A 17282-nucleotide genomic window follows, 5' to 3' on the forward strand; every position below is an offset into this window, starting at 1 on the left:
AGAGTTTCAAAAATGAGTACCCAACAAAAAAATGATGGAAAAAAAATCTGATGACGTGAGGAAAAAGATCCTTTCGGTTCAGGCGGGAGTTAAGAGGTTAAGTGCTGTAGCTTAATGTACGATGTTAGAGTCCCATGTTAGAATAAACTAATGAGGAGTAATGAGGCGCAGCACACAAAGGCAGTTTTCACTTGAAAAATATAAAACTTTAATAAAGGCTACATCTCTCAATAATTACAATAATTATAGGTCCATGTAAATCTTTAAATGAAACTCTTTATATAATGTATAATTTACACTTAAGATAGCATGGAATAAAAAAGTCTGTGGTGTAAAAACAAAACAAAAAAAACATGATTACAGGATATTATTAAAAGCATAAAAATATCTTTTAAACATAAGACCCTTCTGAAAACCGAGGGATATATAAACCCTGAAACAGGGTAGCACATGGTATGGTCCATGTAGGCACAGGTGCTGTAGTCCAAACACCAGGCAGCTCATGTGTGCACATCTCTCTTTCCGACGCACATTACACTGTGGACACCAGCTCTGCACGACTTACTGTAAAACATCCAAAGTCTTCCGTTTTTCTATGTTTTTTGAAGTTTTTGACGGACTAGCCGACTCGCTGAAGAAGTCGTTCTCTGAGTGACCCAAACCGGTTTCTTGTTAGTTATTTTGGTGTGCGGCTGTAAACACTGCCTTTATTAGACGGTGCAGACTTGTGCGCAGGTCTCCCGCTCTGTGTGTTATCTGTATTCACCCCCCCTCCTTACCCCCCCCCCCCCCCCATGTGCAATGCCTGGTTTACAAACAAAGGCACAACAAAAACTGACTGAGCTGTGGCTGGCCTGGAGGGAGAGAGTGGGAGAAAATGCTAGTGATGAAGTTAACTATCAGCAGCATATACGACTGGCTCTGACTGAAGAGTAGTGAGAGAAGACCTCGGCTAAGGTCATTAGTTTGGGTCACGCTGGGCTAAAAGGCTATGGGAGGTGCTAGGCTAGTGTCATGTCCTTTTGAAAAAAAACTAAAGTCGAAAATAAAATAAACATCACCACAGTATTCTCCCAACATTCAAAGCAGCTTGCCCATTGGCTGGAGACGGGGAGGGGGAGGGACACAGGTTTACAGAGAATCAGAAGGGAGAGGTTTTTTTTTTTTTTTCAATAAATACTCAATAAAAACTTTCAACTCATGACAATATATAATACATGTATATATACATATTTGCAGCTATGTATATGCACACGTACGAAGTTGGAGTGTAACTTTAAGAGCAGTGAGTGCACGGTCGTGTGCGCTCTCCGGTGCATTGTACGACAACAACAAAAAAACACCACAGTCTCACAACAGTCTTCAGTGGTTATCATCAGGAGGCGGGACTTCTCCCAGCGCCCTCCAATCATCATCCTTAAATCGCGTCCTTCCTCCTTGTTTCTAAGGCTGATTGGTTGAGAAAGTCAGTTTTTCGGCATACTTCATTGGCTCGTCTTCCTTCAATCGCTCCTCTTGTGCTGGATATATTAACTCTGTTTAGCTTAATATTAAGAAATAAAAAAATCAAATCCCGAATGTTTCTCAGCGAGTCTCTTGCTCGTGGGCCGCTTCAAAGTGGCGGCTTTTTTTTAGTCCATCCGCTCCACTTTGCCCAGGACCTTGCCCTCGTACATGGGCAGCACGGTGGCGTCCTCCCACACCTCCTCGAACACGGCGCCGCACTCGAACTCGTCGCTCGCCTTCTTGAAGTAGTACCTGACGAGAGACGACAAAGGGTGAGGAAAAAAAATTAGAAAAAACGAGGAGCGGAGGCGTTTGTGGGGAAAACTCAAAAAAACGGTCCGACGTGAACGCATCGGATACAGTTCTCACACACACACACACACACTCACACACATCCGGCTCAAAACAACTTAGTCATAGCCTTCAGTGCCATCGAAACGCACTTCAAAGGCGGATCCTGACTGCACGCCGCGCCGCCGCACAGATCCAGCGTTTAAACAATCTCTCTGATGCTTCAAGAAACAACCTGTGTGCTCCTCTCTCGTCTCTCCGCCCCCATTCTGCGCATGCCGATCCGTCCCGCGCGCTCTTATTTCAGTTGAAGGGTTAATTAGAGGGTTTTCTTAAGGCTTCTGTCTCCTCACCGGTTCCCTCGCCTATCGTTTCTAATTGGACACTCGGTTGAAATGACGGGCCTTCGTGTCACACGCACACAGACATTCGAGGTGCCTGGGAGTCTGACAGTGACTCCCCGAAAACTCCCGCCGTCGCACCGTCCCGTAAACAAACGAGCAAACGCACACTTCCGCCGCGGGGAAATACACTTTTCTACTTTCTGCTACTTTCTGCTTTCTTCTTCGGACGCCCGTGACGCCTTTCACTCTGGTAGAAGGGGGGTGGGGTGGGGAGTACGTTTCGGCGTTTTCAGGCTTCTCTCTCTCTCTCTTGTGAGGTCATGGGGTCGCTCTCTCCTCCCTCTTTCTCAGGCAGAGACAACTCCCGAGGTGAGCGCACAGTCCCGGTGACTGGCCCGTCTCCCCGCAGCGCCTAATGATTGCTCCTGTGTACTTTAAACCCAGCAAAAGATCAGCGGGAGACGACTTAATGATTAGCTTTGTAATGGAAAAATGTCTCTCGTTTTAGTCTGCCTCGATACAGGAGAGAGAGCGGGGGTGAGAGATACAGGGAAAGAGAGAATGTGGCGGCGGTTTGCTCGACGCTTCATTTTGGATTTGATCAACAAATACAGTTAAGTGAGGGAGTAACTATCTCCACTTATTGCGTAGCTTTCATTAAACCAAAATCTGATCTAGGACGTCTCACTGGTTTAAAAGTTATGAAGTAGTTGTTTAAATCCAGAATGAGCGAATCGAAACGATTTCCACTCGTTTTACGACTGTTCTCTTTGCAACATGTGGCACTAATATCGTCTGGCAGAGCCGAGTCGTACTGTTTTGTGCTGTACCACTGCCATCCTCGAATCAACCAACTCCACACATTCACCCCATCTCTCTCTCTCTTTCCCTCTCTCTTTCTCTCTCTTTCTTTCTCTGTCTCTCTCTTTCTCTCTCTCTCTCTCTTTCTTTCTCTCTCTCTCTTTCTCTGTCTCTCTTTCTCTCTCTTTCTCTCTCTCTTTCTCTCTCTCTCTTTCTCTGTCTCTCTCTTTCTCTCTCTTTCTCTGTCTCTCTCTTTCTCTGTCTCTCTTTCTCTCTCTTTCTCTGGCTCTCTCTTTCTTTCTCTCTCTCTTTCTTTCTCTGTCTCTCTTTCTCTGTCTCTCTTTCTCTGTCTCTCTTTCTCTCTCTCTCTCTTTCTCTGTCTCTCTCTTTCTCTCTCTCTTTCTTTCTCTCTCTCTCTTTCTCTGTCTCTCTTTCTCTCTCTCTTTCTTTCTCTCTCTCTCTCTTTCTCTCTTTCTCTGTCTCTCTCTTTCTCTGTCTCTCTCTCTCTCTTTCTCTGTCTCTCTTTCTCTCTCTCTTTCTCTCTCTTTCTTTCTCTCTCTCTTTCGCTGTCTCTCTTTCTCTGTCTCTCTTTCTCTCTCTCTTTCTCTGTCTCTCTCTTTCTCTGTCTCTCTCTTTCTCTCTCTCTCTCTTTCTCTGTCTCTCTCTTTCTCTCTCTCTCTCTCTCTTCCACTCTCTCTCTCTCTCTCTCTCTGCACAGCTATGGGACTTGTTTGTTAAGTCTTTCAAACAACCAGATGTTGCTCTATTCTGGTGTCAAGGCCAAGCCAGAGTTTGGTCCTTTGATCGCCAATTTGGGATCCCAAATGAGGCTGTTAGAAAGGACATTTGCAGAATTTAGTTTTGATTTACCGTCCTAATTTGAGCTCTGATCCTGAGAGAATGATGCTTTAAAGTGATCGTCTGTGAGTTTGCAAAGCGAGGAGGGACAGGGTGAAATTTGAAAGTCGAAAATCAAATTCGTCCCCCCTCTTTAATCAGAAAGCCCGTCTTCGTTTGCAAAATGAGGAGCAGAATTTTTAAAGGTAAGCGATCAAGCTCCTCCCCCTCTCCTGATTGGACCTGACAGGCTGGTTCACAAGAAAAGCTTGTCTCATTGGTCAACACGGGAGGAGACTAGACAATGATTAGTTTCTCTGATCTGGGAAGGAGGGACTTTACAAAAAATAATATATATTATTACTGACTTAACATCAAAATGCAAAGACCAGGTAGTCCATTTTGCACATTTTATACAATATAGAACATTTAGACTTCCAGACTATTACATTAAAGGTGCACGATGCAACTTTTTATGTACAAAAAAAAGCTGATATTTGTGAATATTTGACCTTGCAGTGATCGAGCAGTGTCTGGGTGTTTTTTTGGGGGGGGGGGATTTCTTGTAGGTTTTCGGAGAAGTGACTTCCTGTTTCGATCTAGCACACCAAAATAAAAGCATCAAACGCATCAAAACCATCTTATTCATTAGCTCAGCAGTTCATTAGTTCAACTTTCTTTCTGCCTAACTATTAACAGACAAAACATTTAAAGCAGTGCTAAGTAACTCTTGCCCCTAGAGCCCATAAGCACAACCGCAGGTGTCGTAGCAAGTTGCGAATTTTTAACTTATTAATTGTCTTGGTGAGTAAATACTGCGCTGATAGAAAAGGCGAAGGGAGAGAGGGATATTGTACATCCAATTACACAATAGAGATATTTCTTTTCACTCAAACTTTGCTGCAAATACTGTTTAAAGTGACGCTAGCCCGCAGTTAGCTTTGCCCGTTAGCCTGTTAGCTTCCTCTTCGTGATTCTACTAGTGTATATTCTTGTAATGTTGCAAGTACCTGCAGAACTAATCAATGAGACGAGCTGTGTGCTTTTATTTTGGCGTGCTTGAACGAAACAGGAAGTCGCATCTTGGGCTGCGTTGTTATGATTTGAAATCACGCACAGAGCCAATTGATCCTGGAGCGTCCCACAGGTCAACGGGATGGTGAGTAAAGCCGCTATGCTATGCTATGCTAACCACCCAAGCCTCCGCTGGGTCACCGAAAGGTAAAAGTGCTATTCATGTCAATTCTCTTGTTTTTACATGAGAAGTTGCATTGTGCACCTTTAACTGAGGTGTGTAGATGTACAAGAATGCAGTTTATCTAACCGCTTACTGTCTTGTATGAACCCTTTCAGCTCATCTTGACACAAACACATAACCCGTGATGCTGTGGAAGTGAGCAAAGTAGCCCCTAGAACCGCTTGTACTGTGGCAAAAAAAAAAAAAGAAAAAGAAATGTACATCCGTCATTAGGAGTACAAAGTGCTTGCAGCTTTTTGATTTTAATACCTGATGCAACAGTGTGGAGGAGGACTCAGAGCGGGCCCAGCAAAAGCCTTTGTGCACAAAATAAAATGGCCCGAGCTTCAAAGCCATATTTATTAAGGCTGCCTTACCATGAAAATCAGTACCAGATGTGAGAAAAATCCACTCCCCCTCCTATTTCTTTCATTCTTTTCTTTCCTTCCTCTCTTTCTCGCTCTCTCTCTTTCTCCAGCTCTCAACACGTAGAAGCGCTCGAGCCGAACAACAACGCGGCCACAGCATTCACGCCACATACACAGGATTACAAAGGGCGGTATACAAACAGAAAAAGGTATTTACCGGTAGTTGCCTTTCTTGCTAAGTTGCTCTTTAAAGTGTCCAAGTGTGAGGCAGTGGGTCTTCATCATGCTTCGGTAAGGGATCTCCTCGCCGCAGAAGAAGTAGGTGACCACAAGCTCTTTTGACCTGGAAACGGAACAAAAAAAAACCAAAACATACAATTTAGTCTTAGGGCAGATCATTAATGAATACCAAACGATCCAGAATATTATGTCTAGTACTTTTTGCTCTGAAGCCCGTTGGCAAAGTGTTGGGTGCACCTTTGGCTTAGCATGCAACACCCACACCGCTCAGAGTTTACCAGAGGCTACCGCGCTCGTGCTATTGGTTTCCAGTGGTGAACGTGTGTGTGTGTGTGTGTGTTGGGGGAACTGGTGGGTAGTTAGGATTCAGCATTAAAGCATCTTAAATGATTAAAAAAAAAAGCGAGGAGTTCAAAGACATCGCAGTGCTGACTCACAACATCTTTCTTTGGTGGGGGAAAATCTGAGAGGAGGGGAAGCGAAGGAACAGAGGCTGGGAGTATGGGCGGCCGTGATCAAGGAAGGGCTCCTAAATGTATGAGGAATATAAAAAAGAGCCGTACTCGTCTGCTTGGAGTCCGGGGCTGGTGAGTGAGCTCCCGCCAGAAGAAAGCGAAGCCGCGGGGTGACTCCTTTCCCTCTGAAGGCTGTTGGCTCCAGTTGAATGCCTATCGAAAGAGGAAAATTGTGAGTTATCTGCTTCAAATGGGGAGAAAAATACAGATATGTTAAGTCGGTTTTCTATTTGCTGAAGTACCTTTGTTTGGGAGGTTTAGAGACCTCCTCTAGCCGACGACAGGCCTCCTCTAGCTGGGCCAGGGTGTTGGGTGGGGGCAGTGGAGGCATGGCAGGGTCCTGGATGAAAGGGTGTCCCGGGTGGTGCCCGCGGAGGTGCACCCCGCTGCCAATCCCGCCCCCGCCCCAGGACGAGTGGGTCCGGCCAGGCAGGGTCTTCAGGCCTGGAGTGCTGTTAGCGGAGAGTTTGTACGGTTATTCAGGGCAGACTTGGGAGGGTTTTCAAAGGCCGTAGGGGGAGAGTCCTGTACCTGTGTGGTTTGTGCTTGCCCTGCCGCTCGCTCTCCAGTATCCACTGCCAGACATTCTGAGAGCGGTCGGTCACATCGAGAGGAAGGTGCGTTGGGGACAGGGGGTCGTCTGTGGCCTTCAGCGGCCGCTTGGACAAAGTGCTGCAGCGCCTGGAACCAGAGACCATTTTGTTAGACTTTTGGGTTCATCAGTTTAGGCCAATATGTTTAAACTCTCTTAACACTTACGCAGGGGTGTAGTCGGAGTAGTTGGCGCCCCCTGGAGGGCAGAGGCACTGCACACGTTGAGCCGCCTCAACCTCGATCTGCTCCTTGGTCTTAGCCGCCGTGTGGTGATGGTGGATGTAGTGGTGGTGGATGTGCTTGGTGGACTCCCGGCCCGGCGTGTGGAGCTTGTTGGTCCCGGGGTAAGCACTGAAGAAAGAGTTGTTCACGGTGGACACAGTCCGGTCTGGGGAGTGGGATCGGGGCGAGTGGCGCACCACGCCGGGCGACTGGCAGCCAGGGGTCTTGAGGACGCGGGACAAGTGCTCGTCCAGGATGGCCTGAGGGTCCTCTTCCTGACTGTGGGGGGGCAGCAGAGGGTGGTGCAGGCCGGCGCTGCTGGAGAGGTCCACACACTCCTCTCTCTCCTCCTCCTGAACAACAAGAAAACTCTGGTCAATGGACGCGTTTCAGCAGTCACAGAGGAACAGGCAGCAAACTGAGGAATTCATGGCTCAACTTACGCTAAGTTATATCTCCCTCTCTGAAGTCTGCTGGAGCAAACGCCGGGATAACATGATTTGAGCTTTCCTTTTTGCTGTACTGTTATCTTCACTAACAGGCTTTGGGTGCGCTTCATCTATAATGCAGAGTGTGCCTGTGCTTCACGAGGAGACTGGCACTACACATATTCAGCAAACGTGCCACTGGAGAGCAGCTAAGTGCTAACTATTTGAAGCAACTTCAAGTGTGTCTAGAAGCATAAGTTGAAATGTTCCCACACATGAAATGGAAGCGGACAGAAGTAACCAAGCCAAGCTTTTACATTTCTTTCGCCTTTTCTTGGGTATGTGAAAGCTGCCATGAACGCTTTTGTAGTGCACTACAGACCCCTTGTCCCAAGCTAACTTAGTTTCCAACAGAAGCTAAAAGGAGTTTTGTTCAAAGGGGAAAGTTGTGTTTGTGAGTTTGTACCTCTTGGATCTGCTGCAGCCTCTCCTCCAGTGAGCTCATAGTGTCCTGCTCCCGCTTCAGCTTCTCTAGTCGTGCTATGAGCTGTGCTGCAAAGGCAGAGGGCTCCACGGGCGTCATCTCCTTAGGCAGCCGGTGTGTCCTCTGTTTGGAGACAAGGTTTATTCTTTAGTGTTTGTGACAGATGCAGTATGTTACATTAATCCACTGTCCTTGCCCTAATCTTGTTCCAAAAACCTGCGTCTACACCAAAGGCTTAATCCAGATGCCCTTGCCCCATGGCTAACCTGAGCCCTCTGCCCCGTTCCAGATCTGATGGTGCCCAGTGCCCTTGGCAGTGCCAGGCTGCGGGCGCAGGGAGAGAAAAGGGGTTGCGATGCTGGGGTAGCAGTTGGTCTCGCTCGGAGGGAAGGCCCCCTGCCTGCACCCTCTGTAGCCCAACCAAGCCATCAGCTCGGCAGCCTCTGAAGTCAGCACACTTCAAAGGGCCCTTGTCAAACATCAAACGCACACTAGGGGTGGGAGGGACACGCAGCTTTAAATCTCCGAATAAAAGCCAGATATCGACAGCGAGGAGAGTGAGGAGAGGGGGACAAAATTAACAGCATGAAAAAAAGAGGAAGCGGATTGAGATGTGCATTTGTGAAGTGGCAATGGTGGCGCAGACAGAGGAGGAGGGAGAGGATAGAAGAGTCAAATACTGGGAAGATCTGAGGAGAAGTAGTAATTTATTTCCCGACTGCATGCAGGGCAGCTCAGAGGTACTCTACTCACATTATCTGCCTTTTTCTTTAACTATATGCGCCGGCTTCTCTCGCTCTCTTTCTTACTTTTTGTTATTTGGCACACTGGCTTTCTTGATTTTGACTCTTTTTTTGTTGTTCCTCTCATCTCTTTGTAGACACGATAAAGGGAAGAAGAAGAAAGGAGAGCGGAGCTGCTGGCAAAGGAGCGCCAGCCCTGCACGGGGCCCCCGCTGCCTGGGGCTGGTGCATCATGGGAGACAGAGCCATCTCCAAATCAGGAGGGAGACATTAAAGAGAGCAATGGGGAAGGAAAAGACACAGGGAATGAGAGCAAAAAAGGGGAACAGACAACACTATCAAATGCATGCACAAGCGTGCACACACTCACACACACCCAGCACATACCTGTGTTTGAATACCAGACAAAAGAACTTCCTGTCTTTTCTTACCCAAGACCAGCCACAGTTCCCAAACTAAGCACTGGCCTGTTCGCACTGATATGTTTTTAACATTCTGAGCTATGAAAACAGCAAAGATTAGCTTCCATCATGCTGTGAAAAAGTTGCTGAATAAGTTCTCAATAGACTGACGATCTGTGCCCACAATATCATTATAGAGCAGTGGCTAAAGGCCAGTTTCTAATCTGTCCGCTCAAACAGTAGCCCTCACAAATCTAAATGTAGACCTACTCATTACATTAGTCCAACTGATGAGCCCTGTCAAAACCATTTGGCATCAATAGCAAATCCATGCACGCCACGCTTTGACACAGGAGGACAAACAAAGATGCCGGCAGTAGTTTATATTTACAGCCTACAGAAACAGTGGGAGGGAGGGGGCTCGAAACAGCAGCGGAGCAAGTGAAGTGGTATGCTAATCCTCGCCTTTCATTTACCCCGGCTTTTATATGAAAACGAGCGGGGAATGAAATATAGTATTCTGTCACAACATTCGCTCTGAAAATAAGATAATAATAAAATAAGTCGGGCTCCTCGGGGGAATCAGGACCCAGTTGTCTGTCAGTGGGTAAAAGTTTGTGCAGATCGCAAAAAAACGACAGAGAGAGAGAGAGAGAGGATAAAGTTATATGGAAGTAGTGCTTACAGGAAAGTGGGGTAGAGAAACCTGTCCATTGATCTTGAGATTGCGGTGGATTTCTCGCTGGAGTTGCTTCTTGGTGCCCAGTTTGTACGGAGGAATCCCATCTCTGGAAGGCAAATAAAAGAGACATTCCCAAACCGATTAGTTATTGGCAAAACAAACTCCATTTACACGTCGACACTGATGAATGATCACCGACTTTTTAAAGAGAACCCCATTTAGCGCTGGAGTGACCGATCCCACAAAAGCGCTCGCCACCCACTAGGTCCATTACAAGTAAATCAAAAGGCAGAGGAGCCCTTGAAGCCGGGGCCCACAGAAAGGCACATGACAAAACAGTGCAGGACAATGGCGGATATGTTAAACGGCCCACTGAGCGCCCGAAAGTGCCCCCCTGTGATAATATAACATCGCTCCCCAAGAAGTGTTTACACCCCAGCATTATTTGTTCTCATTGTATAACACTGACGCCCGACACTGACCTATTCTTATCAAAAAACAAAATAAAATAACTCTAAACTTTTCAAAATGTTCAGAAACAGCACAGAAAATGAAATAGACCAGACCTCAGGGATTTTGTGATGTATTGCGTACACCTCGTATCACGATAACAGTAAATTATACATTGCGCAGCCCTCCGTTTGTGAATGACAATTAATTAAATCGAGACATGCGTTCGCGGGCCCATTTATGATAAACGAAAACAGTTACAGAGCGAGCTAGCATGTCTCAGGACAATTAGGCGTTTATTCCGGGGATATTATTCGCTGACTTTCCCTCTGTCTAAGCGAGCTTTTCCAGTCCGCTGCCATTTAAGCTGGGCCAATTATCGTGTCCATTTTGGCTGCTCAGAAGTGTCTGACCTAGCCCAAACGCTACTTTTTTCTGCTGCCTCTTTGAAATCTCACACTCATGCACATATGCGCCCGCTGCCATCTTCGTTTGGCAAGCGCTCCGCTGTGAGCCTCTGATCTCGGCAACATCAAAAGGCTGGTTTGTAAGATAAGGTAATGTTTGAAGTTGGTGCAGCAGCATTCCCCAGTGTCCAAGTAAATCCATAAATAAGATATAAGCAAAAAAGAGAGCCCCCGCCCCCTTTTCTGCTTACCCCTCTTCCCCCCAAAAATCCGTCTCTGCTTGTTCTTTATCTGCGGAATGAGATTTGAATGTACGTCTTTGAGCCACAGTGAGGGGACACGCGCTAATCAAGCCATTCCTTCAAATCAAATCGTTTTTTTTTGTTTTTGTATTAAAGTCAAGTTACTGGGGGCACGTAGAGCTTTGGGACAAGGACGGGACGAATCACTTTGTTGCCAACTATTAAAAAACGACTGACTTTGCCCTCACAACCCCCGTCATATTCTCACAACGGTGACAGTCCGCAGCTTGATGGCCTCCGCGGCCGCAGCCGGACTCGACAACCCCTAAACGAAAGCGGCCGCTAAAAACTGTACCCTCGGGGACACCGGGGCCGTCGGAAAGAAACACAGGAAACTCTTCAAAAAAAAAGTTGAGCTCAACAGCCCACAGGAACTCCAGAGTTGCTAACAAGAAATCCAAACTTGTCTCCCAAACACCATTCCCAAAACAACTCAAGCCAGGAGGATGCTTTACCTTTTTTTTCCCCCCTTCTTTTTCGTTTGTGGATCCCAAAGTTTTTTTCCCTGTGAGTCATGTGACCGCTGGATGTTTTGTGCAGGTCGGAGAAGAGGCCCTTTACTTTACTTTCCTTTTTTTTCTTTTTTTTTTTTTAAGGGAATCTCCTATTCAGTTGTGCAAGTCATTTTCAAAGCAACCAGCCACCCTCTTATCCCCCTAAGCTCCCCTCACCTAACAATAGGCTGAAAGCGATTCAGTTAAGCCCTTTATGCTCTGTGCACTTTATTTTCTCACTCCCTTGCACTGTGCGCCTCACCTCCGCCGCCGGTTTGGGGCAGTGGGTAGGTAAGCGAGAGGGAGGGTGGATGTTTTTGGTGGCGATGGTGTGTGTGGGGAGGGGGGGGGGTTCCTCGCTATAGCCTGTCCCCCCCCCCCCTAAAGGTCTAAGGAAGGAGCAACCTCTGTGAAAGGCTCGCGGACACATGATCTCAGCACGTCGCAAAGGCCAGTGGCAGGAAACCGACTCTCCATGTGAGTAAGCCTCCTTTCATTTGGTGCCAACATTTTTTCAATGAGTTTGTCTTGAGGCCTGAATGGTCACTTCCCTCCCACCCGAAAAAAAACAACCCACCCGCACACCCTCGCTCGCTTGCTCTCGCTCGCTCGCTCCCCACCCTTTGCTCTCCTCTGCTCCGGCTCTTCAAAGGGAAAAAGCGATTAGATAATGTAAGAAGAAGAAGAAAAAAAAACAAGTAAAAAACAAGTGTGTTGTGGCAGAAGGGTGGGTGGGATGGATACGTTTCAAAACTTTGCGGAGAAGAAGGCGACGTCCCCCCCCCCCCCCCCCCCCTCCACACACACACCTCCTCCTCCTTCCTCGCTGCGCAGCTTGTAGCGCATCCGAATAAACTTCAAAAGGTCTTTAGACATAATGACTTTGCCAGAGTTGTCTCCCTCGCAGCCAAAGCAACAACTGCACATTAATAGAATTACCTGGAGTCAATCACAGAGGCTAATTAAAATACATTACACCCATTATTCCCGCCCATCACGCCCACCAACCCACCCCAAAAACGCCGATCCACCAAATGCAGCACCGCTCGATCGGGGGTTTTCCTGGAAAGCCCTGCCAGAACTTCCACCAATGACGATAAGAGAAGAAACGGGGGAGGCTATATACGTACACGCTACTGTCGGTCATGGACATGGAGTCGTCCGTGGTGGCATCGCTGGAGATCTCGCTGTCGTTGGCACTGGTGGCGGGGGCGAAGACGTAGCCCGAGTTGACGAAGTACGGGCTGGCGGGGTCTCCTCTGCGACTGGACCTGGCGGCGGAGATTGAAGAAAGAAAAAAAAACGGGACAGAGAGTTTAGTTGACGTCCACTTTCCTTCGCGATATGTGTAAATGCTGTGTAACGATCGGGTTATGGATGAACTTTCCTGATAAGTTTACGCCACACCAGGCTTTGAATCGCACAGGATTACGATATTTGCCAGTGCATGACTGTCATGTTGTTTGTTAAGTTTCCTTTTTTTATTTGACTTTGTACAGAAAATTCACACATGCCTTAATAAACGCTCCTGAATGAGCCCTACTGGTTTCATACATGATATTTTCCTCCTGTTGCCGTTGTATTTTCCCGTGCCTATCTCTCTTTAACTATCAGCCGGACTGTAGGGGGGCCCCTCCTTCGCTGCCAGCCCTCTCTCTCTCTCTCTCTCTCTCTCTCTCTCTCCCCTGTCTCTTCCCCTCCTCTCTCCTGCTGTGTTGCATTCCTGTTGCACTCGTGAAGGGGGAACTTGAGCTTTGGAAAAGAGAGAGAGAGAGAGAGAGAAGGGGAAGGAGGGCCTCTTTCTTTATGAGAATGCCTTCTGCCGAGAGCTGCTGAGAGGAGAACCCCAGCATGACTAAAGCCCAGGCCCCCAAGCACAAACCTGACCTTTGGAAGCTCCATGCAAAGAGTCAGGTATTTAGCACAGCTGGGCTCTTTTGCGCACCACCGCCACCCCCCCACCCCCCTCCTATACCGACCGACTCGCTCTCTTCATCTTTCTTTTATTCCAGAAGATCCTCCCTTCCCTTCCTGCCTATCCCCGACTCTAGTCTCTCTCTCCCAAAAAAAGCGGCGGCTTTTCTTTTGGGAGAAGAAGGAGAAGGAAGCAACAGGGGAAAGACTCCAAAATGTCACTAGTTGAATCTACAGCTGGGGTTGTTTTGTTGTTGTTGCTTAAAGAAGTAGAAGAAGAAGAAGAAGAAGTCTGCAGCGGTGAAATTAGTTCCACATGTTTGAAATGGAAATTGGTTGACCTAAAGAGATGGCGTGGGGCAGCGGGAGGGACAGAGAGAGAGAGAGAGAGAGAGAGGGGAAAGTGGGGGCTCTTTCTCTTTGGTCTTTTCTTTTGAGTGAAAAACAAGAATGTGCAGGATCACACCGGGATAGCACATGCCAAATCCACCCCCCCTCCTCAAGCGCCACCGAGTAGCCATAGCTTTCACTTGACACATCGCCGACGTTGTTTCTTTTTTTTGGAGAAAATCAATAATTGTACAGTGACATGTGCCCCGGCGATAAACAAACACGACTCTACCGGGAGAGTTTTAGGCCGAGTTATTGCAAAGCGTTTCCTTCCTGTTCACGAAAAGGTCGCCGCAAAAACCCATCGACTCTTTAAATGTTTGAGTTAACCTTTAGGGGAAACGCGTGGATTGTCTGCGAATTGCGCTATTTTCCCGGCCAACTGCGAAGAAGAAGAAGCTCTTTTGTCGGTAAACGCTCGCGCTCTTTTTCTGTAATAATTGCGTCCAGATGTGCAGACAAAGTAGTTAAAACTTCTCGGAGAGCCCTTTGATGCGGCCCGGCGCATAAAATCCTATTTTTGAGAATGTTCTTGGCTTGAAAAGATTTCAGCTGTTGGACAATGTGTGGGACGAGCGCTTAAGATAAAAGCCCAAATGCTTTCCACAAACAGCTCGGCTTTCATCTCCGACCAAGAGAACAATATCTCCGCTTGGCATGAGAGTCGCCGCTCAAGTTGTTTTAACTTTGTATTAGCATTCCTCGGAGTATAGGAGATTTTCCGACGGTGGATAACAACAATATGGTTAATCAATAGGATAAAGAGAAGACAGAGCACGACTTACAATGGACTGATAGTGTTTTGTGTTGTAGCAGTGGTGAGGATTGGTGTCTGAATTCATGCCTGAACCGGAGGAAGGGTTTCAAAGCACAGGAAACTTGAGCAAGCCAGCAGAGGGCTGCCTTCAAGACACCGTTTACTTAAAAGGAAGGCTCAGATCCATTGATGTTTTGTAGCCGCCCCTCCACCCCTCCAAACCCTTGACTAACTGCAAGGCAGGAGGGCACAAATATACAGGCATGCTCCTCGGAGACCCTTTGATCAGCTGCCTTTATCTTTCTTTTAGGCATTTGCCACAAATTCACTGTATTTGGACCAACGTGAGGAATCCAGCAGACACGGAACAGTCAGTATTCACAAGCATCACAAGAGCTCTTCAAACTTTCCAAACTTAGTAAGCTGCTTTAGGAAACTTTTTCTTACTACTAAAATATGTGTTTGTTAGTTCACTATAAAACAATGATTGTATTCATTGTACAGTGTTTCTTATTCTTCTGTTTGACTGTATATAGTGCCATATAATGCCCTTACCTGCAGCTGTTCTCCAACATGTCAGCCGCTGTCCGCAGAGTTGCAGTAGCCCTCAGGTTTTTTGAAGACAGTCCAACCACAGTCCCGAGAGTTTTTGCCTTCAAGTCACTGCAGCTCCACTCTTCTTCCTCGATGAGTGGAGGAAGATATCCACACATCAGCTTCAGACTGCCCAGACTGCTGTGGTTGATGTACGCGGCGTTCTCACAGCCCGCGCGCACGTACTCGAGGTATATGTCAGAGGTCAGGAACATCTGGTAGGAGTTGTCCTCCATGTTGGACTGAATCTCCGTCTGTGCCTGGTCAAACATAGAAGAGTCGATCTGTTGCTTCTTAATACTATCCCGTATGAACGTCTTGGTGGCCGGCTTGAGTTGCTTGGCGACCACGCTGTTGTTCTCGATGTACCGCTTGAAAATAACTTTGGCAACTCGTAACGTTTTGGTATCCTTTAAGTCCATTTGCCTGAACCCGTTGCAGGCGAACCAAAAGTCCAGAATGTCCACGCAGTTCTCCCGCTCCAAAAAGGTCCTGAACAGGTGAGCGCCGTCTCGGTCCCCCAGGAGAAAGTGCAGAGACTTTGTCCACCGAACTAAGGGCGAGTCCGGGGACGCACTTCCCTCCGGCTCCCCGAGTCCATCCTCGTTCCTCCGCGGCGTGGAGCCAGGAGCGGGGATGTCTTTAACCTTGCTCTGGGCTCTCATTTTGCGGCTGGGGTTGTAGCATGACGCCTCTCCCTCCTCGCCCGGTACCGGAGGACGAGGGGCATCTTCTCGGAAGCTCGTGTTGATGTGCTCCGTTAGCGCCCTGCTCATGGCTCTAGCTCCGGTTGGCGAGTGAGTGCCGTCTTGCCTCCTCTGAGCTCCAGCCTAATCCTCCTCACTCTCTAAAAGCAGCGGGGGAGCTTCTCAGCTCCTCTTCACTCTGAAACACAAAGTATTGATCTAATCAAAGCCAGATCCTGCTGAACTTCAAAGAAAGACATCAAGTAAACAGTCCTTTCAAAAACCCTCGCAGGGTTCAGAGAAAGGAAATATGAAAGGCTTTTTCGTTTCATTTATCTATTTATAATCTAAATGAGAGATCAACTGCATCCTACATTCTCTACGTGCATTGATCTGTCACATCACAACACGTTTTTACAAGAATAATCAACGCACAGACGCTCATTCCTCTAGAAAACCTCACAACTGTGGCTTACACGTGTTTCCTAACGAGTCCATGTCACAGGCTTCAACTCCAATTAATGCCCAATCTGTTTCGGACGCGCCCGCCGCTGTCTGCGCCGGGATCCAGCCTGTGCTGTTCCGCACAGAGCTCACTCCTGCGCTGTATCTGATGTGCTCCACAATGACCTTAACCGATGTAATGTGCGAGCGGTGAAAAGCCCGGAGGGAGACGAGGCACAAGCGCTCAGTGCGTAATGTAAGCGCACGATCGACTCCACGAGGCTGTAATGGCCCCGCTTAGCAAAGCCGAACGCGCGTATTAACCCGCTTTAACTACCCCGGGAGACGGCGTTATTAGCGGGGGAAACATCAGACACGCAAAGAGCCACCGTGTAACCTGTTTAGAACTGGAACACGCGACGATGCGATGCCGGACGATCTCAAAAGTCGTACGCGGTTTGTTGGAAACGCTTCATCTGGAGCCGCGAGCGCGAGATAATTCAGGAATAAAGTAGCAACGTACCATCACAGGCTTGAGTCGAAGTTAAATCCGTGAAAAAGTGCGACCACTAGTCCAATGGCGACAGTGTAAAACTCTCAAAAGCGTTAGTCCGTGCGCAGGGAAGACACTAAAGAGAGAGACGGCGCCAAGCTCCGCGCGCTGCCACATGTGTCCCGTGTCGCTACAAAACATCCACTGTAGTTTAATGTACCCTGTCCCATTCAACACTGACCCGAGAGGAGGCAGGCTCAGTGCCTATGTAGATCACTGGGGGTGTCAAAAAAATCTTGAGGGGTAGGGGAAAGGGAAGGGGAGGGGGGTAGGACTTCGACAGTGGAATACATCCCACTTTTCCCAGCGAGATCCGACAAATATTCGCTTTTTTATCTGGTCTACACATTCACACCGCCGCACACATAAGCTTCTTATCTATCTCACCGTATTTCTCGCCCACAAACAAGAAACATAGCCCGCATTTCTCAACTTCAAAGCTCAGCAGAAGCACATCAAAGCGGCCGAGAGAGAGGGGGGGGGCCTGAGAAACAGCTTTCCGACAACTTACCATCCATGTAGCCCAATAGCCTCCCCCTGATTAGAAAAGTAAAGCGGTCCAAGCAGACAACACGCCCGTGCCCAAAACGCGCTTTTG

At 47.8% G+C, this 17282-nt stretch overlaps 1 protein-coding gene across 1 annotated transcript; it reads right to left on the reverse strand.

The window, feature by feature from the left end:
• Positions 1-223: 223 nt before the first annotated feature.
• Positions 224-16871, reverse strand: LOC306960797 (axin-2-like). The gene is made up of 11 exons (XM_079553353.1): positions 16655-16871; positions 14963-15886; positions 12477-12617; positions 9697-9799; positions 7850-7990; positions 6899-7308; positions 6671-6820; positions 6382-6591; positions 6188-6292; positions 5602-5727; positions 224-1758 (listed from the first exon to the last, which is right to left on the reverse strand). The coding sequence occupies exons 2-11, from the start codon at positions 15775-15777 to the stop codon at positions 1632-1634; spliced, it is 2328 nt and encodes a 775-aa protein (XP_079409479.1). The 5' UTR covers positions 15778-15886; positions 16655-16871; the 3' UTR covers positions 224-1631.
• Positions 16872-17282: the final 411 nt, after the last annotated feature.

The sequence above is a fragment of the Gobius niger genome (assembly GCF_951799975.1).
Source record: "Gobius niger genome assembly, chromosome: 3".
In the NCBI taxonomy this organism is placed as follows: Eukaryota; Metazoa; Chordata; class Actinopteri; order Gobiiformes; family Gobiidae; genus Gobius; species Gobius niger.